This window comes from Vulpes vulpes, chromosome 12 (genome assembly GCF_048418805.1).
Source record: "Vulpes vulpes isolate BD-2025 chromosome 12, VulVul3, whole genome shotgun sequence".
Taxonomy (NCBI): domain Eukaryota; kingdom Metazoa; phylum Chordata; class Mammalia; order Carnivora; family Canidae; genus Vulpes; species Vulpes vulpes.
In genome coordinates this window covers 99,384,912-99,412,093 of record NC_132791.1, presented here as the reverse complement: position 1 = coordinate 99,412,093, position 27,182 = coordinate 99,384,912, and the positions used below count along the sequence as shown (strand labels likewise).

The 27,182-nt window shown below is 56.9% G+C and overlaps 1 protein-coding gene and 1 long non-coding RNA gene across 3 annotated transcripts in view; one reads left to right on the top strand and one right to left on the bottom strand.

The window, feature by feature from the left end:
* The window catches only part of LOC140594660 (uncharacterized), a 79,806-nt gene extending 61,014 nt beyond the window's left edge, over positions 1 to 18,792 (bottom strand). The window contains exons 1-2 of one of the 2 annotated variants that reach the window (XR_011995734.1): positions 18,444 to 18,792; positions 10,707 to 16,172 (exon numbers count right to left, since the gene is read on the bottom strand). This is a non-coding gene — a long non-coding RNA (uncharacterized lncRNA). Of the gene's footprint in view, positions 1 to 10,706; positions 16,173 to 18,443 lie in introns of those variants that run through there. The other variant, XR_011995733.1, reaches the window with a different exon arrangement.
* Positions 18,793 to 19,026: 234 nt separating this feature from the next.
* Positions 19,027 to 24,692, top strand: FOXF2 (forkhead box F2). The gene is made up of 2 exons (XM_025988550.2): positions 19,027 to 20,328; positions 23,780 to 24,692. Exons 1-2 carry the CDS (start codon positions 19,167 to 19,169, stop codon positions 23,944 to 23,946), a joined length of 1,329 nt encoding a protein of 442 aa, XP_025844335.2. The 5' UTR covers positions 19,027 to 19,166; the 3' UTR covers positions 23,947 to 24,692.
* Positions 24,693 to 27,182: the final 2,490 nt, after the last annotated feature.

The following is a 27,182-nucleotide window of genomic DNA, read 5'->3' as shown; positions in this document are numbered from 1 at the left end:
TGCGTATACACAAGTGAGAGGAGAAAGACAAGGGGAGAGGATGCGTGCGTGACACCAATTTTTCAAAGTATTATCAGAGAAGTGTCTATCCTACTGTTTTCAGAGAAGCATCTTTTGATCCTATAAACGATCTCAATATTCCAGATGGTGGTTATCCATTGGTTTCTGCCATTAGCTTTATGATTTCCTTCCTTCTTGGATACAGAAAGTATTTGCCATGCACCTGCTCAAACCCATCTCTTCGGAGTTTCCCACCTGATGAGTTCTATGTCCCAAGGTGCAAGCCAGAAACTCACCTTCCCAGCCACCCTTAGGCTTCGTACCTGAGAATTTGATTTTGCCCATCAGACTCACTCATGTGAGAGTTGGGTTTGAGAGAGAGTAATACAAGAAACCAGGTGCCACGCATGGAATGTAGAAACTCCTCTCAGGCCAGGGTGGCTTCAGGGGCATTAATTAGTCAAGAAGACCCTAAAGTCCCATGGTAGGTATTAATGGTGCCCAGGGGTGGTGGTAAGCATGTAAGGGTCTTTGCATGGCTATTTTCTGGTGGGGTTCAATTTTGTTCTGGTGATGCAGCACCAGATGCATCCAAAATTAACTCTCCTCCCAAATCAGTATCTTTAAACACCCCTTAATAAGTGTATTTTCTGCTAAATCTAGCCAGTGTGAACTCAGTTGTTTCTACGTAAGAATTCAGACTAATGCATTGTTTCTTTAGCTTGCCTTACTATTTTTATTCTAGCTTCTTGAGTTAAATCATTAGCTTCCTTGCTCTCAATCTTTTTTTTCTCTCTCAATCTTTCTTAATTTCTGATAATTAGTTTCAAAGCTATAAATTTCCCTTTAGGTAATGCTTTACCTGCACTTCAGGGTAAAGTGCTTTCTTGGTCATCAGCTCTCAGTATTTCATGATTTCCCTTCTGATAAGCTTTCTAATTCCATCATTATTTCATACTTTGAAAAATACACTCCCAAATGTGTTTTTTAGATTGTCCTATGTCCTTGTTATAAACACCTAAACTTACTGTGTTTCAGTAAGTGAATATGGTTCATAGGATGCTAATTCTTTGGAATTTTTTGACACTTCCTTTGTGGCCTAGAACATTGTCAATTTTTGTGAATGTTCCTTATGTACTTAAAAATATATATATTTCTATTTTGTATTCATTACCAGTAGTTTCCAAATAGAGCTCAGCTGACAGGCCACACTACATACATATGAATCACTGTTTAAAAATAGAGTGCCATACACCTCATTCTCAAATACTACATCGAAACCCCTGAGGTGACACTCTCAAATTCCTGTGTCAAGCAGCATCTCAGTTAACTCTAAAATGGAAATGCTCCTACCCCACCATGCCTCCACGCTCAGACTGGATCAGAGATATAATTTCAGACAAATAGAACACTATAATTTTTAAGAGATTTCATATCTTTTCATGCTACATTTGCCTAATATTTAAAATCATCTATATTAGATTACTCTTCCTTATACTTAGCCTAAAGGTATACTTTCTATTCTATATGCATTTCCCCTTCCTTCTTTCATAAAGAATCCATATTTCATTTCTTAATCTCCTGACACATGTGAGACCCATGAGACCATGTAATTTAGGTCTCCAGAGAGGTAGCCTAAGTAGCCCAAATCAACCCCATGGTACTGGCCTATGACTGGCTTACATGCCCCGCGAATGACATTCTGCTGGGCACTGTTCCTGATCCAGAGAGATACACAGGCTCTACACTGGCCCTAAAAGATGAAGAAAGGAGCACTTTCATTTCATTGTTGGAAGAGAAGACTTTATATATATATATATATATATATATATATATATATATATATATACATATATATAGAGAGAGACTTTATATTTATACATATAAAGGATTCTTTTTATATAAAGAATATATATACATACATATTCTTCTGAATGCAAACAGCAAAGCCTACATACAGCAGCAGCTGATGCTATCTTCCAACCAGAACATAAACAAGTTAGGATGAAGCGAATTCTGTGGCTGGCAGAGTAGAAAAACAGATCATTGAGTTGACATGATTGAGCTACTAACACAACCAGATCCCAAACCTGCCCTACACCGAGACTCCCAGGTACATGAGATAATACGATCAGTGTATTGGTAAGGATTTCTCTTCCTTGCAGCCTAAACCATCCTAATCGATACCATTCTTGGTTTCCTTTCACTATAGATTAAAAACTCAATCAACCAATTTTAATCTTCTTGTTTTTTTAACATTTCATTTATTTATTTGACAAGAGAGGGCACACAAGCAGGGGAAGTGGCAGCAGAGGGAGAGGGAGAAGCAGGCTCCCTACTGAGCAGAGAGGCTGATGCAGGGCTCAATCCCAGGACCCTGGGATCATGACCTGAGCTGAAGGCAGATGCTAAACTCCTGATCCTCCCGGGCATGCCCCACTTTTGATTTTCAATGAAAGTTTCACCTGAAGACCACAAGCAAATCCCTCTTCAGCTTTTTTAAGCCAAATGTTCCTCACTCCGTCATCTTTTTATCATGAGTGTCATCTTCATCCTCTTAACCAGGGCCCAATCCCCTTGACCCTACACAGGTGTTCCTCCAGCATTCTCAGTTCCAGTCCTGCATGCATGACCTGCCATCATTTGAACAGTGCTGAGCTCAACAAGAATTTCTTCCACTCTGTCATGTATCTATACTAATCCTGACATCAGACTTCAGTGCCTACTGAGTTTAGGATTCATGTGACTCTGTGGTTAAAATGAGAACAATTTCTCATTCATTTGGGGAATATAAATAATAGTGAAAGGGAATATAAAGGAAGGGAAAAGAAATGTGGGGAAATATCAGGAAGGGAGACAGAACATAAAGACTCCTAACTCTGGGAAATGAACTAGGGGTGGTGGAAGGGGAGGAGGGCGGGTGTTGGAGGGGAATGGGTGAAGGGCACTGAGGCGGACACTTGACGGGATGAGCACTGGGTGTTTTTCTGTATGTTGGTAAATTGAACACCAATAAAAATTAATTAAAAAATAAAAAAATAATAATAATATGAGAACAATTGGCATATCTATAAACATATGTCACTAAAACAGGAGTGCCTCATGGAAAACTGAAGAAAGTCACGTGGCTGTTATCGCGCCGTATTGTAAAATGTCTGTGGCAATGTCATATGGCCACTAACAGAATGGTAGATGTTTGCAGGGGTGAATACCTAAGAAAGAAGAGCCCAGGTGTCAAACTTGATCACTATCTATTAGCACTGTCTCTCTCATTCTGAACATCTGGCACCTAGAGTCAAGAATGTCAGTTCAGGCACCCTGGTCCTCTTGAAATCCTTTAAATGTCCCAAGATCACTCTTTGGCGACTTTATGCCTTCTGTTAAATTGACCCAGATCTTCCTTTAGCTGGCTGCTTTCAGTTATCAAGTCTCAGAACCATCTCACCCTAGGGAGGGCTCTTCTGAGTGACCCCCAACACTCATTTCTCTATTGCACCTCCCTGTTACATTATCATCATATTGAAGAGAAGCATAAACCACCCCAAAATATGCCACTTTGACATAAGGATTAGGTTGACCTGATTATTTTTAAGAAACAGCAGACACATGGGTGCCTGGGTGGCACAGTCAATTAAAGTGTCTGACTCTTGGTTTCAGCTCAGGTCTGATCTTGGGGTTGTGAGTTCGGGCCTTGAGTAGGGCTCCACGCTCAGAGCTGAGTCTGCTTTAGTTTCTCTCTCCCTCTCCCTCTGCCCTCACCCCCCACCCCATCTCTCTCTTTATCTCAAATAAATAAATAAATAAATCTTAAAAACAAAAAGAAAAGAAATAGACTCAGGAAAAGCTCTGAAAACTGAGCAAACGTCACCCTTTGTAAGGGACATTTGCATTTATAAGGGAAATCTCCATTTGTAAGTGCTCCCCTCTCCTATGGGGGAGAGGAGAACTTAAATCTCAAGAAACTCTTAGCATTGGAGGAAGTGCCTATTTAAATCTGCATGACAAACTTATCCTTGTTTACTGTGTTTTCCCTGATGATCTCCCACAACTGGCTCCAACCTCCCTCAAAATCTTTTTTTTTTTTGTTTTTTTGTTTTTTTGTTTTTTGCCTTTAGCTTTAGATGATAGTTATAGTGGTGGCTGGGACCATTTCAGGGAGCTGCTCAGTTTTCCTAGGTCTCTCCCATGTATACAAGAGGCATATATGTCATTGCTTTTTTGTTTGTTTTATCTTCTCTCAGTCTGTCTTTTATCATAGGGAGGGAGTGGCCTCAGCTACAGAACCTAGAAGGGTAAAGGTTATTTACCCTAGAAGGGCTATTTTCCTCTTTTACACGACCCTCAGGAAGTTTCTCATCTACGTACTAACTTGGTAATGGTCTGTCTTCATACCATTTTCTTTTACCTGAAAGGGTTTTTTGTATACTTAGTTGTCAATCCATCCCTCAAATTTAAGTTTTGAAAGCAAAGACTTTGTCTTCCCCTGAATGTTTCCCCAGCATCTAGTGCGGTGCCCAGGACAGAATAGTACTTGAAAGTGGTTTGTGGGGGCGCCTGAATGGCTCAGTGGTTGAGCATCTGCCTTTGGCTCAGATCCACCCCCCATCAAGTCCCACATCGGGCTCCCTACAGGGAGCCTGCTTCTCCCTCTGCCTGTGTCTCTGCCTCTCGCTCTGTTGTCTCTCATGAATAAATAAATAAAATCTTTAAAAAAGGAAAGAAAGAAAAAGTTTGTGGAAGAGAGGAATTGGCTGATTAAAAGAGACTCCCAGGGCCTGGGCAGCTCCCAGCTTCCAGCAGTGTTGTTAGCCCATACTCTTTCTCCTTTGCTTCCTTTGGGGGCTGGTTCTGGTTCTCTTCTCTTGTAAGTGGGCTTCCCATCAAGGAGCCAGGGAAGTGACAAGATGGTCACAAAAATCTCCAAGGATGTATCCTTATGATTCCTGATCCAGGAGAGAAAAGAGTAAGCCTCCTTTTTATCTTTATGGGCAATCCCAGAGGATACTAAGTGACTGAGGTTGAGTTGCCTGTGCTTGGACAACCACAAGGGCCAAAGGATGTGTGGTATAGACAGGCCTAGGTCACATGCCCACCCCACGTCTGGGGGTATCATAACAGCGTGACTATACCAGCACGACAGTGAGTAGGAGGATACACTTAAGGATACAGAGATGTCACCAACAAAAGGAAGGAAAAGATGCCAGGCAAACCAAAGAAACATGTATCTTTTTTTTTTTAAGATTTTATTTATTTATTCATGAGAGACACAGAGAGAGAGAGAGAGGCAGAGACACAGGCAGAGGGAGAAGCAGGCTCCATGCAGGGAGCCTGATGCAGGACTCATCCAGGGACCCAGGATCACGCCCTGGGCTGAAGGTAGTGCTAAACCGCTGAGCCACCCGGGCTGCCCAAGAAACATATATCTGGAAAGTTCTCCAGGTATAGTAAGGATTCTTTAAGTACATTTTTGTCCTATTCCCTGACCCACTGCTTTCTTTTGAGGCTCCCAGTAATTAATGAAAGTGTCAAACTGGATTGTCCTCAGGGTTTACTTTTAATCTTCCAAAGACTCCATTTTCATACTTTCAAAGAGAAAAGATGTGTTTACCTCTCTCTTTAGAGGATTAATGGGAAGGCTAATAGACTTTCACTAAATTGTTCAAGTTCTCTAAAAAAAGACAAGGTAAATCATAAGTAAATACAATGTAAGTTATCGCACAAAAACTAAAAGTGAAACTCGGAATATTCTAAAATCCTTTAAATTTTCCAAGTTTAATCCTTTTCTTAAAGTAGCACTAAAGCAGTAAGAAGTAGATGCCATGAAGGTAACTGTAATGATGCAAATGAAATTCCCCACATTATTTGAGTAACATGATTTATTCCACTCTCGTCAATTGAAATTCCAGGTATGAAAGTAAATTGCACTAAGTCATTATATAAGAAAAGGAAATAAAAAATAAAGAAAATGAATAAGTAACATAGGCCAGGAAAAATATTTTTAAGGGGTGATACCTCTACTACCCAACTCTGGTCTTCACTTTGTAGAAATATCTAAAGTCCAGATATCAATCAAACCTTGATCTTGAAACAATTTCCTAGTCAGAAAGGGAAAGGGAATACATTAAAATGAATTCAAGAACTCAAAATTATGTATTATTCTCGCATTACTATGGATCTACACATAATCCATAACGTCAGAAAATGAAAAGCCAAAAAAAAAAATCACAACCACACACACAAATTCTCATCATACTTACCTGCTATATGCATCTACGTTTCTGTCCCTTTTGTTAAATCTAGCTCATAAGATGCGCACCAATTCAAGTACATTTTTTGTAACTGATTTACAGTGGAGAAGACTTCAGGCTCAGCCCTTTTCTGAGAGCCCTCCAACTGCGGAAGTGTTTAGGGATAGAATCCACAAAACGAGTTCCTTAAATTCCATTTTTGCTGAGCTCAGCAGGGCCAATTCCCTCAGCCTCGGGCCTACACCCTCCATCTACACAGAACAACCAGAGGCGGGGGATATTTAACCTACTGTCCCAGATGGAAAGCGCCCCTAAGAGACTCTGTCACTGCCTACCCTCTGTACTTTGCACCAGCACAGGTCAGCAAACGCGTGCATCACCCTATTCAGCAGGGCATCACTGTCCAAAAGGCCTAATCGTCCCTGCCTCTCCCAGGCTCCCTCCCAAAACCCTGTCTGGCCTGTTGGCCCGTTTTACTTTCCACACCCATTTTGTTCCGTGACATGGGTCCCGGAGGTTTAGTTTAAATTTTTCCTGTCTTCAAACAGCTTTTCCTTTCGATGGGGAAAGAAAAAAAAATGAGCCCCCTTTGCGCTGAATGAAAAGTTGACAAATGAAAACCCACAGTTTTTCAAATTCTGAACATTTTAACTCCAGAGGCTTGACAAGTAAATAGGTGATATCTGACTCACCAGTCTTTTTTCAAAGCCAAGAGCCAGTCACAGCTGAGTCTCTCATTAGGCTTTCTGGGCTGGGACACCCCACTAGTGACTGCGGGGCCTAATCCACAGCCAGCAAGAGCCAAACAAAAGGCACGTCGCTTCTTCCAAATATATATTATCCCTCCAATTGGGAAGATAAAATTCTGACTCTACCCTAGATCCATGCTGATAGGGAAAGTCCTGTGGATCCTGGCGATTAAACAGCAAAACTCACATATAAGGACACTCTGGCCACCAACCGGGAGGCGCAACATTGGCTGCCCAAACCAGTAATGCAAGGAAGGAAGGGAAAGAACCAGAGGAAAGGAAACCTGTTTTGCACCAGGTCGTTTAAAGAGTAAGGGCTTCTGTGAACTGGCTGTTAAAGGGCTTCGGGGTTTCTACTCGGGGAGGACGCACAGCGGGGCGCGGCCTAGCCTCACCTGCCGGGGCTGCGGAGGTCCCGGCCCGGCTCCCGCCAGAGGCCCGGCTCCCGCCCGAAGCCTGCGAGCCGCGGGGGCCCCTCAAGCCTCGGGCCTCCGCCTTGCTCCCGCCCTGCCCTTGCGCTTTTCTCCTGGGAGGATGCGCACCTGCTGGGGCTCCCGAGGTCGCTGCCTCTGCTCCCGCCCTGCTCCCAGGGCTGCCCTGCGGGAGGGGCCGCGCCCACCCGAGCCCACAGCCCCGCTAGGCCGGGGATCGCCTGCCCCTTTCCAGCGCCATTTGGGCACGGGTCCTGGCTACGGCCGTGCGCGCTCCCCCGGGTCCGTGTCACCCCGCCGCGGACGCTCACCTCCACCCCGGGGTCGCAGCCCCCTGGAACCGCTCTGTGCGCTCCCCGCAACCCTGCGCCCCGCATCCCTGCCCCGCGCCCCCGAGCCACCCCGCCGCGGACCCCTCCCCCGGGGTCGCAGCCACCTGGAAAGCCGTGCGCGCTCCCCCCTCCCCGGTCCACGCGCCCCCGAGCCACCCCGGACACCACCCCCCCAGGGTCACAGCCCCCTGGAACCGCTCTGTGCGCTCCCCCCGCATCCCTGCGCCCCGCATCGCTGCTCCGCGCCCCCGAGCCACCCCGCCGCGGAGCCCCCTTCCCCCCCCCGCCTCCCGTCGCTCTGTGCTCTCCTCCCGCATCCCTGCGCCCTGCATCCCTGCCCCCGTCCCCGAGCCACCCCGCCGCGGACCCCCGCCCCCCGTCGCAGCCCCCTAGAGAGCCGTGCGGGCTCCCCCCCGGATCCCCGTGCCCTGCACCCCAAGCCACCCGGACCCCCTCCCTCCCAGGGTCGCAGCCCTCTGGAACCGCTCTGTGAGCTCCCCCCATCCCTGCCCCGCGTCCCGAGTCACCCCTCCGCGGAGCTCCCCCCTCCCCGGGGTCGCAGCCACCTGGAAAGCCGTGTGCGCTCCCCCTGCATCCCCGCGCCCCCGAGCCACCCCGACCCCCGCCCCGCCCTGCAGGCCCTGCACCCCGAGCGGTCCGGCCGCGCTGAGCCACCGGGGGACCGGGGGACCGCGTCCGAGGGCCTGGGCCAGGGCGGGCGCAGCCTGCATCCTTCACCCCGCGCGACGAGGCCGTGGGCCCGCTGGGGTCAGGATCCCGACCACAGGCATGACAGCACTGACGTCGGGAACAGGGAAGCGCCTTGCTCAGGGCCAGGCAACCAGCGCGCGGGGCGCCCGGGCCAGGAGATCCACGGCAGAACACTCCACGCGCGGAAAGCGTCTCGGACCCGGTGTCTCCAGGGGCAGGGCGCATTTCCCGAGTCGGAGCTTCGTGAGCCCCGCGGGGCGGAGCGGGGTGCCGCGCCCTGGCCCTGCGGCCTGGGGCCAAGGGAGAGCTGGGGACCCCCTGGCCGCCTCCCCGCGTCCCGCAAGCCTGTTGCACAGGCCCAGGGAATCTCCACCCAAAGCAAGCAGGCGGCGGGGCTGCTCTGCGGCGGCCCAGGTCCGAGGCGCCTTTGCAGCTCAAGCAGCAGCGGGCAGGCAAGTGTCTGCTCCGCACGTTCCTGCTTTTCCCATATGGGATCGCGCAGGTTTCCAGTGCAAATCAGCTGTCGGTGGCCCGACCCCCCGGTGAGTCAACCATCCGCTGGCCTAACGGGGTCGGCCGGGCGCTGGGCCCCAGGCTCTGGCCCCTACCCCGCAGGGCCTGGACCGCGCACGCACCCCGCGCCTGGTCACCGAGCCGGGCTTCGACCACCCGGCCTTGACCCACCGCACTGCAGGGCGTGCGTCCAGGCCCGGGTGCTGCGAACCAGTCGGATGCCCACAGCAGCTGCGCGATCTACCCTCGGGGAAGCGGCCCCCCACCTCCCCACCCCCGCATTACTCTCCCTTCCTGCGGAGCCACCCAGCACCCCCCGCAGCCTGCACCTGCCCCAGACCCGAGCCCCCAGCCCGCAGAGGGTTGCAGACTTGAACCTGTAGGCAATGGGCCCACCATCATTTCCTTATTAGGGACAAAGCCAAACAAGCATTGAAAAGATTGCCTGCGGAAGGAAAGGTCCCGAGTCCGCATAAAACTTACAGAAGTACCTTAAAACCAAACGGTGCTTTTGCTGCATTGGGCCAACAAGAAAGAACAGGATACAAGTGTAGAGGTCACAGTGTTAGTGCTTCTTCAAGTTTCATTGGGAGGCATTGTTTTTAAATTTTTAATATTACTTCCATTTTACCAAAAAAAAAAAAAAGTAGGAATTGAACCTTTAAGACTTACTCAAGGTCATCAGGACCAGGTGCAATTGTGCAATTGTCAAAATCTGAGGCTACTAAGATCTCCACACCACAATCATCTGCTTAGGGTTGCCCTGAGGGTGAGGGAAATGCTAAGAACAAAGCTAACACGTATTACTGGGGCGGGGGGAGGGGGGGGCAGAAAAAAATCTATAGGAAATATTTCTGAAATCTTTGTACAAAGTCTTAGTGTGTGGACTGGAGGTTGGAGATACAGGCAAACCAATGCCACCTGGTCCACCTCTCAGGACCTCTTTTGTCCTCCAGGCGAGTCCAAAACCTTCTCATGGGCCCTTCCAAAAAGTATGAAAAACTCTTCCCTCGCTAGTCACTATCTGAGTAAACGACTCAGAAACTACTACATGGCCCACATGGATAAACATACACACACATACAGAGGAACAGATATATTCAAAGGCCACGTGTGATTTTGCAATAAATTAAATACTGCAAGCGTGACCTGATGTGCATGGATGGAGACAGTGTAGGGTTAACTCTGGCCGCTGAACGAATGAATGGCTGCACCCCTTTTCACAGCTTACTGCTAAAGCACACACCCAGCCCCAGCGAGACTGCAGGAGGGAGAGTTTGTCAACTTCTTGGCAGTTCCAGCAGCCAGGAGAAAGCCGAGATATTTAGGGCTGCAAGTCACTTGAGTGGACAGAGTAGCAGGATGGAGGGTTCTGTTTGTAAGATACACATCCAGGACAATGTTCCTGCCCCATTTCAAATCTCCCCAAGGAATTGTGCTTGTCTGCACCAAAATGTCATTTAGGTATGAGAGGGCTAGAGCTGGTGGGTGTGTTAAGGAGTAATAAGTTGCACTCTTAAAGCACAATGTCTGGATTTGCCCTAAAATATTTCAGCAAGAGATGAAAATAGAAAAAGAAAATAAAAATGGAGCAAGGATGGCAAAATCTTGATCATTGTTAAATGCAGGTGAGGGGTATTGAAGAGGAGGCTTACTGTATAACTTCTCTGTACTATGAAACTTTTCATGATAAAAATATAAAGAGAAAAAGAAGACCCCAACTTTTTTCATATAAATGGGTGTGCTTTATTGTATAGAAATTATGTCTCAATAAATCTAATTTTTAGAGTCCTTAAAATACAAGTCAGTTACAGTTGCAGAATGCCATATTTCCTAAAAGAAAAAAACAAACAACAAAGAAAACCCTGTTCTTTCTGATACCATAGGGCAGAGGAAGGCCAGTGGTTAACTTGGTCTCAGGTTCCCAATCTAGTACCTCTGGCCTTCTCAACCCAAGTCCACCCCTGCCCTGCTCATCCCCTTCCCCTCCTATGCAGCCTTCCCTAAAAGGACCTCCAAAGTTCTCTTTATTTTGCAGACTTTCACGAGCACAAATTTAGGAAGCGGCTTGGCTTCCTTCAGTCAAAAGCAGTGAGAAATAACAAAAGCGAAAGGTTGTGGTCCTACAGCGCTGGAGCTGAAGGCGAGCCAGAGGTCTAGGAGCCTGTCTGCCGCCAGGAGAGCGCCTTCTCCGGGCACCTTGCTGCACCCCCCTGGGAACCGGCTTCCACACTCGGCTGCTCCCCAGCACCCCTCCCGAGAGCGCTGCGTGGGAACTCACCCATGAAGACGCCCCCCCTCTGTCCCTTGCTTCGAAAAATCACAATAACTGAACTGAGTTCTGAATTTCTTCGGAGCAGTGTTAGCCTGTTTGCAAGGGAGAGCGCGCCCTGCAATAGAGGAGCGCCCAGTGTGCGCCTTGTTTTCTTAAGTGTTGACGGGTGGGGGATGGGAACAGCACAGTGTGCCCCTCAGGTGGCCGACCGAGTGCCCAGTACCGGGTAAGCGATAATTTCTGAAAGAACCTGGGGTGTGGGCCGCGGGGCCCGGGGCCTCGGGGCTGCTGAGCTGCGGGGCTGTTGAGCTGCGGGGCTGCAGGGCCGCGGGGCTGCTGAGATGCTGAGCTACGAGGCTGCTTAGCTGCAGGGCTGCAGGGCTGCGGGGCTGCTGAGATGCTGAACTATGGGGCTGCGGGGTTGTTTAGCTGCGGGACCTCAGGGCTGCGGGGCTGCTGGGCTGCTGAGATGCGGGACTGCGGGGTGCAGGGCTGCGGGGTTATCGGGGTTGCGGGGCTGCAGGGCTGCTGAACTGTGGGGCTGTTGAGCTGCAGGGCTGCGGGGCTGTTGAGCTGCAGAGCTGCAGGGCTGCTGAGATGCTGAGCTGTGGGGCTGCTTAGCTGCGGGGCTGCAGGGCTGTAGGGCTGCTGAGCTGCGGGGCCTTGGGGCTGCAGGGCTGCTGAGCTGCGGGGCTGCGAGGCAGCGTAGCTGCGGGACTTCAGGGCTGTGGGGATGCTGGGATGCTGAGATGTGGGACTGCGGGGTTAGCGGAGCTGCGGGGTGCAGGGCTGCGGGGCTGCGGGGTTGCAGGGTTGCGGGGTTGCAGGCTGCGGAGCTGCGGGACCTCAGAGCTGCGGGGCTGCAGGGCTGCGGGGCTGCGGGGTTGCAGGGCTGCGGGGCTGCGGGGTGCAGGGCTGCGGTGCGGGCCGGCGGCGGCGTCAGGAACCACCGACAGGTGGAGCGGGGGCGGGCGGGGCTGCGGGCGGCCTGCGATTCCCGAGAGCCGGGCGCCACCCAGCGGAAGCGGAAGGGAGTCGGGCCTCTGGGCGCGGGCCCGGGAGCAGGGCGGGCGAGGTCGGGGTCCCCGGCTGCGCGCGCGGCCTTCCCCGGAGCCCCCGACTGCACGTCCCGCCGGCCGGGGCGAGGCCGCTGGCTCCCCCGCACGCACCAGCCCGCGGGCAGGCCGGGGGGCGGGGTCCTGCAGGGAGTCCAAGCGCAGGGCGGAGGACGGGGCCACGCGGGCCGCGCTCAGCATCCGCAGAGGTTCCTGGCGCGAGTCCCTGATTCCGAGGGGCTGCGGGATGGCCTGACGCGGGCCGTCCGGCTGCTTTCTTCTCCAGGGCGCGCCCCTCCCGCCCGGCCCGCCTGGTGTGCGCCGATGGTGTTTGAAAGGGAGGAAGCATTCCTGAAGTGGTGGGTGATGGATTGTCTAAACCCTTCTGGGACGCCCTGGGCGGGGCGCCTGGAGGCAGCTCATCAATAAAGACCCCCCTGGAGAGGCGAGGGGTGGCCGGGCGCGGCCCCCACCGCGCAGCCCGAGGAAGCGGGGCCGGGAGGGAGCTCGCCCAGGGGAAGGGCGGCGGGGAAGGGCGCAGGTCAGCGGCCGGGCAGGTGGGGCTTGCTTCTTGCCTGGATCCCCGCCACGGAAGCACTTTAGGCTTGGAGGCCGCGGGGGATTCACTGGGGGGCAGGAGAAAGGCTGGTGGGCTCCCCATCCCGGGGGTCAGGGGAGCAGGAGGGGAAGCAGGGGCGCAGAGGCGCCAGCGGCCCTCCTGCTGCTACAGCCTTCTCCAGGCCCCGGTGAGAATCCATCAGTCCGTCTCCCAAACTGCAGGGCGGAGGGACGTGGAGGCGCCGGGCAGAGGACGCAGCCCAAGCCATCCTGAGGGGCTCCAGAGGTCAACACTTGGACCAGGCCAAGGACAGGCCACAGCTTCTGACGCTGAAAAGCCCCATTCTTTGTCCTGGGCAGCAGTCTCCCGAGATACTCCATGCAGCGTCGTGGAGGCCCCATGCACGGGCTCCTCTGGGGTCCCCTCTAAGAGGAGGTGTCCTGGGGTTGGGGACACCCGTGGGGAACCTGGCGGCTAGCTCCTAGGGAAGAGGAGACCTCCAGCAAGGCCAGCTTGCAGAGGCGTCTTCTGGGCCTCTTTGGAGGACGGCAGGCGGACTCCGCTGGCCCGAGAGCCGAGGCCTGCCCTGCTCACAGGGTCCCCTCCCCTGTCCCAGCACCAAGAACCACTGGCTGCCCCCTCACGACAGCCTTGGGGGCCCTTCGCCCTCCGTGGCCCAGAGCTGCCCCAGTCCCGACCCAGGGTCCTGTCGCCTCCCAGAGCACAGACCGCCCGCAGGCCTGGAGGAGGGGTGGGGGGGTGCTGGGGAAAGGATGAGAGGCTGAGAGGGAGGGCTCCCGAAAAGTAGCTCCTCCAAGGCGGCGTCTGGGCGCCCGAGGTCCCCAGTCGGGCTCCGGGCGCCGAGCACGTTTTATTTATCCTCACAGAGGATGCTGGAGGACAAAAGAAATATTTGGACGTCAGCGCTGATTTATATTTTTGGAAGAGCTACGTTTCCTTTTCTGAAGAGAAGCAAGCGCCCCATATCCTGAGCCCAGCAGGGAGGACAGGAGGGGAGTTTTGATGCTCCAGGAAGTCCATCCCTCCCGGCTCCGCGCACAAGGCCCGGTGCCCCACGGGGCTCGCGGCCCTCCGGGTTACTTATTTGGGGGGAAGGGAGGGTGAGCGGAAAGGAGACGAAGCCGACCCCGTCTGGGTTGGGAGCTCCAGGGTGCCCCTGGCCCGTGGACCCAAGAGGGCCCATCCCAGTCGTTCCTCCGTCGGGGTGGGGGGGGGGTGGGGGAGGCGTTCAGGGCACGTCTGGCTGGTGCAACCTGCCAGCCTGGGGCGCACCCTCTTCTGCTAGGCCCCGGGCTAAGCCCTCCCAGCCCAAGGGCGCCGCCCCAGTGGGCCCACAGCTCCAGCCGGACCCTCTCCTCCAGGGCCTGGGTAGATGGGCAGAAGCAGTGGGCGAGGCCTCCCAGGCAACCGGGGTGGGTGCAGGGGAAGAGGCCGAGCTCCTGCCCCGGTTCCACCGGTTTCTATCTCATGGGAGGGAGGGGGGCTTCCCTCCCAGCAGCAGGAGTGGGTGCCAAATCAATGCGCGGAGGGGCACCAGCACCCACGTTTATTTCTGCCTCTTTTCTCCCAAGGGTGGGAATGTGGGGTACAGTCTTTCCCCATTTACTGTGCTGCCAGGAGCCCACCCATTCCTGCCCCTTGGGGAACGCACTCGCGGTCTTTTCCAGCACTACCCTTTTCTCTCCTCCTGGCAGGCATCAGGGCCGCCTTTTAGGAGCAATGCCATCCGCGGCACGGAGCCCCTCTTGCAAGTCCCACCCATAAAGGCGGCAGGCTGTGGATGCAAGAGATCGGTGGCCTGCCTGGGCCCTCTAGGCCCGCACCGGGGCAGGGCCTGCGGGCACACGGCCTTGCTCCCAGGAGCATCCCAAAGTCGCATCTCCCGCCCGCAGGGCACCAAGGGCAAGGAGGTCGGCGACGACCTGCAGAAGTAGGTGGAGACGCAGTCTCTACGCGGGGCTCTGCAGGACTGGATCCCTTCTTCCTTGCTCCAAGCACCTCCGGGCAGGCCTAGCGAGGCACCCAGTCATACCCAGCGCCAGGCCCCGGCCAGGAGGAGCCTCCTCGGGAGGGTGGCTGCGAAGAGAGCCCTGCCCGGGACAGGCATGTATGTGGGGAGCGGAAAAATCTATCCAAATACACACTTGGAGTCGGGGGGCTGGTGTTCAGACCCGAAGGTCGGGGGGATTTCTGGGCAGAGGAGGAAGAGCAGACACCGGCAAGGATGTGATATCTCCCCTGGCCTCTCTCCCGGCCTCCCCCCTGCCGGCCGGATTTTCCATCAGAAGTTGAAGTGGTTTGAGGGGCCTCCGGGCGCGCAGGCTCCAGGCCGCCCTTGGTCCCCAGACATGCCGACGCTCCCCTCCTAGGAAGGCCTCACGGGAGCCGAGAGTCCTCGACACGCGCGGGTTTTGCAGCCAGGGCAGGGGGGCAGGCGGCGGTCATCTGGGGGGGGGGGGGGCAGGAGGGATGCTGGGGCGGGAGGGATGCGCGCGGGAGGGATGCGCGGGGACCGGGTTCGTCTGCGCCTGGTTTACTCTGCGCCTGTCCATGTCGAACCCGCGAAGCAGAGAAGTATGCTAAGAACATCAAGCTTCGACCGCAATAAGGAAGAGATTTCCTAGAATAAAACGCCGATTACAAAACAAAATCGGAGAAACCGAATCTTCCCGAGGTTTACAGAGGTTTACATTCCGCTGCGCCGGAGCGGGGGTGGGGGGGGGCCGGTTGCCCCCGACGCTGCGCGCTTCTGGCCAAGCAAGGAGCAGCCTGCGCGCGTCTACCTTCATTTTAACGAACCACACCTTGCCTTCCAGTGAGAAAAAACAAATCAGGGTTTTTTGTCGTTTAGAAAGCAATGACAGCCAGTCGGGGAAGGGCTCCCCATCCTAAGAAAGGACCTCGGAGAGAGGGAACTGTCCTAAGCAAGACTGTTTCCGAGACAACTTTCCTTTTAAACTGTCTCCTAAACAGAAATTCCGATATTTGGGGGGGAGGGGGGAGCAGGGGCGAAGCACTTGACACAGTCTGTTACCGCAGAAGTCCCGTGCCCGGAAGACCTGGACAGATCACAACTGACACAGAGTTACTGGGAGGGGCAGCGTCCCTGGTGTGGCATCCCAGGCCCCCCAGGGCAGCCAGCTTTGTCACCTCCCCAGGTGTGACTTGCCAGCCCTCTCATCCTCCCGAGCCGGCTTCCTCTGGCTAAGGGGAGATAACTGTTTTCAGAGCACGTGGTGGTGACATGATAGGAGCGGAAAGTCTTGTAGCTCTGAAGTCTGTAAGGAACAAATGCAGAGGTTTAGTATTTCTAGACCTAGGGGGTCTGTGTCAGGGGGACTTCCAACAGGCAAGAATGGGGTCTCCAAGAAAGAACTTGATATGGGGGGCCTCTTCCTGCCCAGATAACTGTCATTTCACCTCCATATTTTTGTGGAGTGCAGGGTAGTGTTTAGACCCCTGCAGAGAGAAAAAGTTTTCAGGGCCACAGAACTGCTGCTGGCTGGAGCTAAGACCCGACGCCTACTGCCTTCTTGGGATGTCTAGCCTCCTGGGACCCCCAGCAGACTACAGGTGGGATTTCTGGCACGTTTGAAGAGTGTAGGTGAAATGGATACTGCTGTCACTTGGGTTGGATAGGGAAGGGAGCCGTTTAAAATCTCCGATATTCTAACCTTCCTTGCATTTTAGGTTTGGTGCTTTTCAGTCTTCAGTCTCTGGGTCCTAAAAAAACTTTTGAGGCCTGGGATTCGATGTACATAGAACTCCTACGTGTGGACCATCAGGACACTTCAGTGACAAGGATATTTACTTGCTTGCCGCATTTTCCAAAAATCTGTCCACCAACCCTCACCTACAAATGAGACGACTGCTTTCCTTTTCCTTATGCTTCCACCTGGGCCAATTTTCTTCCCTCTAAACAGACACACACACACACACACACACACACACACACACACACGGCTCTGTTGGTGGGGCTCCTTTTAGTTACTATCTGTCCTCCTCACTGCAACTTCTATTGGATTTAGTTTTTTTTTTTCAGACAACCCAAGCACTGATTTTAGGGAGCCCACTCTATATACTCCTATATTTACTTATTTACAGTTAAATCATCCCATGTAAAATGACCAAAGGGGGTAAGAGGGAAAAAAAAAAAAAAACCTGAACTAAATGGGGACCCATCCCCAAGTCACTCAGAAAGAAATTGTTAGAAGTTAGAAGCAACTGCAAACGCCCCTACCCCAACTCAATCAAAACATCCCATCCGGAAAAGACTGACTTGTTTCTTTTTTCTATTGGAAATGAGCGGTAAACTGAGTTCATTTTGGCCGTGTTTTCTTAGCTGACTCTGGGCTACAATCAAGCCATTTTCGGACACATTCCCATGTAGGTACCAGGGGTGCTCTGGAGGAAGCTGTCGACGCCTGTTCAGCTAATTTAGGTTTTCTTTGTCTAATTACTGTGGAGCTTAGGGAAAAGGAGCCCGGCTCAGGGCAGTAAACTGACACTCGGTCTCTGTGTGTGGTATCCAGGCAGGGTTTGATGGAAAAAGCCTGCTTCCACTCAACTTCAGGTCACTGTCTGGGGCCAGCCCCAGCCCAGCCCCCAGCCTCCCCCTTCCCACTCCTCCCTCTCCCTGGGCTTCCACAGCCTCCCCAGCACACTCAGCCGGGAGCAGATACTCCATGTGATACCTCCAGGGGCACAGAGAGCTAGTGCCATTGCCCCCAAACCCTGCCTTGGTTCCGTTGCAAGGCTCTTCTGGAGCTGGCCTTTCTCTGGATCCCCTACGGACCTCAGATCCTCTTGTTCCCCCCCTCCCACTGCTCCCCCAGGCTTCCCAGCCCACACAGTTGCACCTTAGTCCCATCAGAGTAGACGCGCAGCGCAGCCTCCCTTCGGGTCCCCTGTGGGCCTCCTGCACCAGCCCCTGTGTGGCCCGGCCCGCTCCCAGGCCTCAGGCCCTCCTCCTCCCTCTTCCAGCCCCTGTCCCCGGTCAGAGTACATTTCCTCGCACGTGTAATCCAATAACTAACTGTCGGGTCTCATTGGAAGTGATTCCTCCGGAGGGCACATCCTCTCTCACTCGGGGAGGAATCAGCAGCACCGGGTGGAGTGTTCTCCCGCCTAAGGTAGATCCGCACAGCGGGACCACACCCGAGCGGGGGGCAGGGGGACCTAAGCCTGGGGACAGTTACACACCCACCCCTTGGGGACTGAACACCAACACCCGACCGCTGTCTCAGTCCTCCCGCTCTCCTTCAGCCCTGGCAGCTCCCCTTCCTGCATTTTTTTGTCCTTTTCCTTTCCTTACAAAACACCAAGTGGAAACCGACGCGAACGCGAATCCGTCCCATTCGACTGTGTTTCCAGGGTCTCTAAACCTCGGCCGGGTTGCTCTGCCTGCCTCCCCCTGCCCGCCCCCCCTGCTCCCCGGCCCGGGTGTGCTCCCGGGTGCGCAGCTGTCGGGCTGCGGCTCGGCTGGGGCCGCGCGGGGCGCGCCGCGGAGCTCCCGGGCCCTGTGGGAAGGAGAGGCGGTTGCACTTTACCTTCGGGCGCGGGGCCCCGGGCGCGCAGGGCCGTCCTGTCTAAGTGGAGGTGACGGGCGGTGTCGGTGCGGGCACGGGGGCGGGGGCAGCGGAGCAGGCCGGGCGGCCCAGCCCCGTGGGCCCCGGACGCGCAGGGAGGAGCGGGGCGCAGGGTCCCCGGGGAGGGGCGCGCGCGGGGGGCCGCCGGGGATGCGGGTCGTGCCGGGCAGGCGTGGGCCGGCTGCGCTCCCGCGTCCGCAGGCGGGTGGGGAGGCGAGCGGGGCCGGGGCCCCGGGCGGAGCCGGGAGGCCCGGGGGCCCCTGGAGAGGGGGGGCGCGCGCGCGGGCGAGATAAGAGCCGCAGGAGCCCGCCGGCGGCCGGGAGGGGGGAGGAGCGCCGCGGCCCCGCGCCCTCCCCGGGGCGGCGCGCGGCGCGGAGGGGGCAGGGCGCGGTGGGGGTGGAGGGAGGGAGCGGAGGCTCCGAGGGAGGGAGGGCGGGAGGAAGTCCGAGAGACAGAGCGAGGAGCGCTCCTGCAGGGAGACGTCGGGCTCGTCCCCGCCGCGGCCCCGCTCGCCGCCCGGCCGGCCCGGCTCCGCGGCTCCGCGGCCCGCGGCGCGCGGGAGGGATGCTCGGGGCGCTGCCCCCGGCCCGCCGCCCCCGGGAGCCGCAGCGGAGCCCCAGCGGCGCCGAGCGAGGCCGCGCAGCCCCGGCTTCCGCGCGCCCGGCCTCGCGCGCCGCCCCCAGATGAGCTCCGAGGGCGCGCCGCCGCCGGCCCCGCTCCGCCGCGCGTGCAGCCCGGGCCCCGGCGCGCTCCAGGCCGCCCTGCGGAGCCCGCCCGCCGCCGCCCTGGAGGCCGCCCCGCCGCCCGCGTCCTCCGCCTCCTGCGCGCCCGCCGCCGCCGCCGCCGCCAGCGCGGCCGGCGCCTCCTGCAAGGGCGCGGGGGGCGCGGGGGGCGCGGGCGGCGCGGGGGGCCCGGCCCGGAAGGCGAGCTCGGGGCTGCGGCGGCCCGAGAAGCCGCCCTACTCGTACATCGCGCTCATCGTCATGGCCATCCAGAGCTCGCCCAGCAAGCGCCTGACGCTCAGCGAGATCTACCAGTTCCTGCAGGCGCGCTTCCCCTTCTTCCGCGGCGCCTACCAGGGCTGGAAGAACTCGGTGCGCCACAACCTCTCGCTCAACGAGTGCTTCATCAAGCTGCCCAAGGGGCTCGGGCGGCCCGGCAAGGGCCACTACTGGACCATCGACCCGGCCAGCGAGTTCATGTTCGAGGAGGGCTCGTTCCGCCGCCGGCCGCGCGGCTTCAGGAGGAAGTGCCAGGCGCTCAAGCCCGTGTACCACCGCGTGGTCGGCGGCCTGGGCTTCGGGGCGTCGCTGCTGCCGCAGGGCTTCGACTTCCAGGCGCCCCCGGCCGCGCCGCTCGCGTGCCCGGCGCAGGGCGGCTACGGCGGCCTCGACATGATGCCCGCGGGCTACGACGCGGGCGCCGGCGCCCCGGGCCACGCGCACCCGCACGCGCACCCGCACGCGCACCCGCACCACCACCACCACCACCACGTCCCGCACATGTCGCCCAGCCCGGGCTCCACCTACATGGCCAGCTGCCCGGTGCCCGCGGGGCCCGGCGGGGGCGGCGGCGGCGGCGGCGGCGGCGGGGACTACGGCGCGGACAGCAGCAGCAGCCCGGTGCCCTCGTCCCCGGCCGTGGCGAGCGCCATCGAGTGCCCCTCGCCCTACACCAGCCCCGCGGCGCACTGGAGCTCGCCCGGCGCCTCGCCGTACCTCAAGCAGCCGCCCGCGCTGCCGCCCGGCGCCAGCCCCGCGGCCCCCGCCGGCCTGCACGCGAGCGTGTCGTCCTACTCGCTGGAGCAGAGCTACCTGCACCAGAACGCCCGCGACGACCTGCCAGGTAACGCACGCGGCCCTGCGCCCCCTCCGCGCGCCTGGCCCGGGCCGGAGGCTGGGGCTGGGGGCGCGCACCGGTGGGACGCGCGCCAGTGGCCCGCGCTCCTGCGCTCCCGGGGTGCGCTCCCCGGAGGTCCCCGCGCGCCGGGGCCAGCTTGGGGCGAAGGCATGTGGCCTGGGGCGGCGGGGTGGGGGGGGGGGGGGGGCCGGGCCGTCTGCTTCCCATTGCGCGCCTGTGTGTGTGTGTTTAGTTGCTTTTGCTGTGCTTTGCTCCCAGAGCAAACGTCCCGAAGGGTCGCGTCCTGCACGGCGAGGCTGCGGGTGCAGAACGGTTGCAACTGGGCAACCGTCGCCAGGAGGGGAAATGAGGGAGAAGCAGAGCAGAAAGCAGATTGCGCGGGGCGGGGGGGGGTGGGTGACCCAGGTTCTTGCACAGGAGGGAGGTGTTAGCAGCGGAGAGGGGCACCAGCCTTCTGGGGAGCCCCTGGCCTCCCAGCTCCGCCGACCTGCCTTGATGGCAGCAGTGCAGTGCGAGCTAGGCCACGAGGATCGAGGATCGGAGGCCCACCTTGGGGCTCCCCTGAGAAGTGCTGGCCTCTTGGACCTCACTGGCGTTGCTGGTGTAAACCGTGTTGGTCGGAGATTGTGAGAATTTATTGACTTGCCAAAGGCGATGAAAGGTGGGAGGGGACAGGCGGGGTGGAGGAGGGAATTTGAATATTTAGCCAGGTTTTTCGGACGGTGGAGATCAACTCCCTCGGATGTAGGGAACCTCTCTGGGAAGCACCCACAGGAACCTCTCTGGGAAGCACCCACAGGCCGCGCGTTAAAATCAGGCTAACCTGCCTCTCAGATGCTGCCGCTCTAGCTCACGCTCACCTCCTGCCTCAGTTGCAAAAGGCTCACGGGACGATGCGGACATGGGAGGTTCGGGAATCAGCGTTTGGGCAAGAGCTTCAGGGGAGGCGGGAAGCCCAGAAATGGGCAAAAGATGTTGGTTCCCTGGCCGGTGAAATTTCCCAAATAGGCCTTTTAAATGCGGGTCTCAGAGGTTAACTAAACAAAGACAGTCTCGGCAGGACCACACCGGAGAGGATTTTAGCCTGACTTAACCCACTGAGAGCAGAGTCTTGTTCAATTTTTATGGGAATTTCAACAAGTAACCAATACAGATGACCTTTCCCTCTCATTTTTTTTAATCCCCTGGGACTGGCTGTCAATCACCGCTCAGCCCAGGCAGTGCCCACTCCCCCCACTCTGCCGCCCAGAGCCCCTCTCCCCCCCCCTGCCCAGGGCCCTCCTGGTGTTCCCCATTCCCCGTTCCCCCTCCCCGGGCGTGCTCCACGCAGTTTGAACCCAGACTCTGAGGTTTTGAAGCTGCCCTGAAACCATACCCTAAAAATTAAAAACAAAAGAGCTCGCGGGAAAGAGACTTGTGGTTCTTCTTTGAGGCCTCCCTCGCCCCACCCAACACACCCGGGTGCACCCACAAGTCCCTGAAATGCGGGGAATCCAGAAACGGGACGCTTGGGAGAACCAAAACGGCGGAGCCCAGCAGGCCCAGCTCCCGCAGCGGCCTTCCCGGGGGCCTTTGAGCAGAGTCTGGGGATGCCAGGGCGGCCTTGACCTGGGCACCTTTGGGCAGAGCCTGGGGACGCTGGGGAGGCCTTAATTGGGGCACCTTTGGGCAGAGCCTGGGGACGCAGAGAGGCCTTGACTGGGGCACCTTTGGGCAGAGCCTGGGGACGCAGAGAGGCCTTGACTGGGGCACCTTTGGGCAGAGCCTGGGGACGCGGAGAGGCCTTAATTGGGGCAACTTTGGGCAGAGCCTGGGGACGCCGGGGAGGCCTTCATTGGGGCGCCTTTGGGCAGAGCCTGGGGACGCAGAGAGGCCTTGACTGGGGCACCTTTGGGCAGAGCCTGGGGACGCCGGGGAGGCCTTGACTGACGCCGAGCACCACCGGGCGGCTCTGCCCCTCCTTCCCCGGTCCTGGTCAGCATCCCCGGCGAGTGAGAGGTGGGGGCTGAGCTGGAGCGGGCTGGGTGCGGGCGCCCGCGGGCGTGGAGGAGCGCGCCGCCCTGGGGTCCGCGGCCGGGAGCGCGTCTGGCCCCGGGGGGAACGCGCAGGCCCCGGGAGGAGCGCGCAGGCCGAGCAGGCCCGAGGCCGGCCGAGGCTGCAGGAGCCACCTCCCTCCCCGCACAGCCTCGCGGGCTGCCGCGTCCCGCTCCCGAAAGGGCGGCCAAGCCCCGTGCCCGGGGAGGCCCCGCGCCCCTCGCTCAGGCCCGAGGGACTTTGTCCCCTTGGTCCCCTAACAGCTGGCGGCGGCCTCGGGGGCCCTGCGAGCTCCAGCTCTGGGCCGCGGAGCTGGCGCGGGCCGGGCTGCGGCGGGATGGGCCCGGGCGGCCGAGAGCGGGGCCTGGAGCGCCCCGGGGCGCGTGACCCGCTGCTGCCCTCGGAGAGCCCCGCGGTGCCCCTGCCGCCGCCTGCCCGGTGTCCCCGCGCTCCCGCTCCGAGACGCGCTGGCCGGCCCAGGGCGGGGGCCCGGGAGCCACGCGGGGCAGGGGCCTACCTGCGCTGGGATACGCGGCCTGAGGCGCCGGGAAAGCAAAAGCAAAAGTGGGCGGCGGGGGTCCGGCTGGGGGCCCGGCGGGGAGCGGCCGAGCAGGCGACGGACAGCCTTCCTGCGCCCTGCAGGCCCGCCCGCCCGGGGTCCCCGCGGCCCGGCGCCTCGGTGCGCACCGCTGCGCCCAGGGCACCACGGAGGGCATCCGGGGCTCCTGCAAACCCGGCTCCTCGACGGGAGCCCCGACCTCAGGGTGCGCACCGCTGCGCCCAGGGCGCGCACCGCTGCGCCCAGGGCGCCACGGAGGGCATCAGGGCCCCCTGCAGCCCCGGCTCCTCAACGGGAGCCCCGACCTCGGGGACCTCGGGGTGCGCACCGCTGCGCCCAGGGCGCCATGGAGGGCATCAGGGCCCCCTGTAGCCCCGGCTCCTCTACGGGAGCCCCGACCTCGGGACCTCGGGCCGCCCGCACTTCCCTGCGGAGGGACTGCTTTCCGTCACCGCCTTCTGGCACGACGGGTATCCCCCGCGCAGTGCGCAGCCCCTCCGACCGGCCTTGCGGCGTAGAGAAGCAGGGGCAGGCGCGGGAGCCGTGGTGCTGCCTCCGGCCGAGCCAGGCCTCTGCTGGGCGCCTCCCGGGGGCCTGCGGGCCGGCGCATCGGATCCAAGCAGCGACCGCGGCCCCTCCTGGGAGGGACCCAGGCTGCACCTGGAGCCGCCTCCAGAGGTGGGCTTGCCCTGGCAGGTGTGCAGCACCAGGCAGAAGCGCGGCAGCTCCTCCCTTCCCTCCCCGGGCACAGCGAGGCCTGAGTTACACTAGGACCCGAGGGGTGATGCCCGTCCTCTGGCCGGATGGCTGTTTCTGAAGTTTTTCTTTTCTTCCTTCTTTCAGTGGGACTGCCTCGATACCAGCATCACTCGACCCCAGTGTGTGACAGAAAGGATTTTGTCCTCAACTTTAATGGCATTTCTTCTTTCCATCCGTCTGCGAGTGGACCCTACTACCACCACCACCACCACCAGAGCGTGTGCCAGGATATCAAGCCCTGCGTCATGTGAATGGAGGGCCCTCTCTGCTGTCCCCGCTGCGGGGCAGGGTGGCCGGCCGTGGACCCCGCACCATGCGCCTGCTACACCAGCAGTAAGTAGCACGCCCGTCACCCAGCCAGAGCGCCCGGGCCCACGCTGGCCGGCACACTCGCCTCCGGTCGGTAGAAGGACAGCCCCTGGCAAAGCAGGGCCCCCAACACCCACACCAGCAGGCTCCCGACGGAGTCAGCCAGCTGGGAAATCGGCTTTTTAGCCAGGCCGGTAAAAAGTCACCACGTGAAAAACATAAACATGTAACTCTGGGATCTTCATTACCTTCAGTCATCAGGGTCTGAAAAACGCAGGTTGTGTGTGTGTGTTTTTCTTCGTCTATGAAAATTTTTGTGCTTTTCCAAAAGGCAGTGCTAAGCACCAGACTTCAAGGAAGCCTCATCTTGTTGCCTAGCCGAGGAAGAGAGTTCTGTTTCTCCAGACACTGAGTCTGGACACAGGTGCCAAAGAACATTATTAAGAAAGTATTTAGAAGCAACGTGTCTAGTTTAAGAAAGCGGTTTTCAAGTATTGTGACAATACAACGTTTTTTTTTACAAGATTGTTTTCTACCACCATATTTTAAAGATATTTTTATGATTTTTCGTGTATACTCACACTTCGCTTGTATTTTAAAAGGAGGATATATTTGCACTTATGTATACTTTTACAGTTTGCCAAACTATTTTGATGTAAAATTTTTTCAATAAAATATATATAACAAATAGCTGTGTTAGGGATCTGTTTCCTCCGCGGGCAATCCTGGGATGACCAGGTTCTCTTCTCCTCCACCAGCCAGCAATGCAACTCTACACTGTTGGGCTTTTTTTTTTTTTTCCAAGTTGTATAATTGACGTGGTGTGGGGTCTGTGCCTTGAGTAACACAGGCCAGGTTCTGATTGTGGGTCTTCTCAGGAGAGAAAGAGAAGAAGGAACTTTTTCTGTTCTTTCTTTCCTTCGCCCTGGCTCTCTCCGGCTAAACAAAAACCAGAAGGTGAAAGAAACTTAAAAGCCAACCAGGCAAGATAATGAAGGCATGAGTCTGATTTGAGGAAACCGAGTTTTGTGCCCCCTTTTGTTCTCTTTCCTGTGGCCAAGGAGGGTTTTGCTTTTTGCTCCTTCCTCTTCCCCAGCGGCAGGGAGTGACGGGCAGGGTGGAAAGTCGCCACCGCGGGCTGGGCTGAGTGGTGGTCAAAGGGTCGGTGCCCAAAGTACGGGACCGGCTCACAGTTTTGCGGGACGCTGATGGCGTTCTGTGGTGGGTGGCGGTGGTCAGAGCCTGAGGAGTCCCCAGGGAGGTGGCTGTGGAGTGGTAATGGGGGTCGGGCCTGGGAGGGTAACTGAGGTGGGTACCTTCCTCCAAAGGTGCTGTCTGCCCCCACCCCCAAGTCAAAGCCTGGCTGAGACTGCCTGGCAGGAGCAGCCCACCCACCCCCACCTCTGCCCTTCCCCTCTTTGACCAAGGCGTCTCCTTCGGGGATCCCCGCAGGGCCCGGGCTCCACATCCCAAGCTTCCCCAACCGTTGGTGATACCAGGCCCGGCTGCCAAAGCTCTGGGTTCAAAAGACGGACCCTAAAGCCAACCTGGCAGCAGGACTGCTGTCTCCGCAGCCCGCCCTCCTCTGACCAGCCCTTCAAAATCCAGGGCAGCCCTGGCAACAGTCGATTTGAGCAGAAACAGGAAGGTTCTCAACCCGCACTCATCCTTTCCCCAACCTACCGACCGCGGGCCGAGGGCCGAGGGCCGAGGGCCGGTATTCTGTTTTGTGTTTTTGCTTTTGCTTCTGAAAACTCACCTTTGTTTCTCGTGCCCTAAAAGGCCTCCCCCCGCCCCCATCGGCTGCCAGGCCCGTAATACCACTCCGCAGATATCTCACACAGGAGGGTTTTGTACTCGGAGTAAATTTAAGTGCAAAGACGGTCTCGTTGGTAAAACATCTTGTTTTCAAAAGTCTTAACCGTCTTCCTAATCCTTAGGTTTCCTTTCTGTATTTCCCAAAAATTAAGCAGTGATTTAAACATGTATTTTTGTGTCTGCATTATCATATTCGCAGTCACACAGGGCTTTTTTTCCCCGCTTTTATACTGAGCTACACAAGGGCCTGCTATAAATTATGAAGTCAGTTTCAGAGTTTGCTCCGACCACAGTGCTGTGTTTACATTCCTTCCGAGGCAGCCGGCATGGTCGTAATTTATATCCTAAACACTTGAACGTAACTTGTTTATACAGAGAATGACAGGACCTCAAAGACAGAAACGCGGAGTCTCTGGGGGTGCTGGCTTTGGAAGGGCTGGCGTGCCCCCTAGCGGCGCAGGCCCGGGCGCGCAGCGATGGGGTGGGGAACAGCTGGGCAGCCCATGCATCTTAGGGTGCTTCTCCACCTCCCTGCGATGTGGGGTGTTGGTCCTACTCACAGATGTGCAGCAGGTCATGGCTATCAAGGGTCAGACCCACGTTTTCTGATTTTGGTTCATTTCACGTCTTTCTCTTCATGAGGACTAAGCTCTACGCCCAGTGTGGGGCTCGACCTCATGACCTTGAGATCAAGAGTCCCATGCTCTGTGACTGAGCCAGCCAGGCTGACCCCATTCCACTTCTTTTAAAGTCTCGGTCGCATATAAGAGCTGCCATCAGCATTGCAGATACAGGCACAATGGCAATCTTCACTCTGAATCAGAACCACTTGGAGGGGGACCCACCCCCCCACCCCTGGTTCTGACTCAGTCTGTCCGGGGAGGGGCTCGAAAGTCCTGATAAGTTCCCAGGCCATGGTGATGGCGCTAGTCCAGGAACCACACTCTGAAAACCTTACAGGCTTAGAAAGGCAGTCCGAATAATGGATAAAGGTTCAGATGGGTGGGTGTTGAGGCCCCTCCATTAATTCGTGAAGGAAAGATCTAAAGTTTTTTTTTAATTTTTAATTTTTTATTAATTTTTTAAGATTTTATTTATTCTTGAGAGAGAGAGAGAGACAGAGGGAGAAGCAGGCTCCATGCAGGGAGCCCGACGCAGGACTCGATCCCAGGTCTCCAGGATCACTCCCTGAGCCAAAGGCAGGGCTAAACCGCTGAGCCACTTGGGCTGCACTAAAAGTTTTTTTTTTTTTTTAAACAAAATCAAAACAAAACAAACAAACAAAAAAAAACAGTTTATCCACCCAAATACCTCTGTGATTGATTCCTGGGAAAATGCAAAGTCTAATTTTGAACGCTGC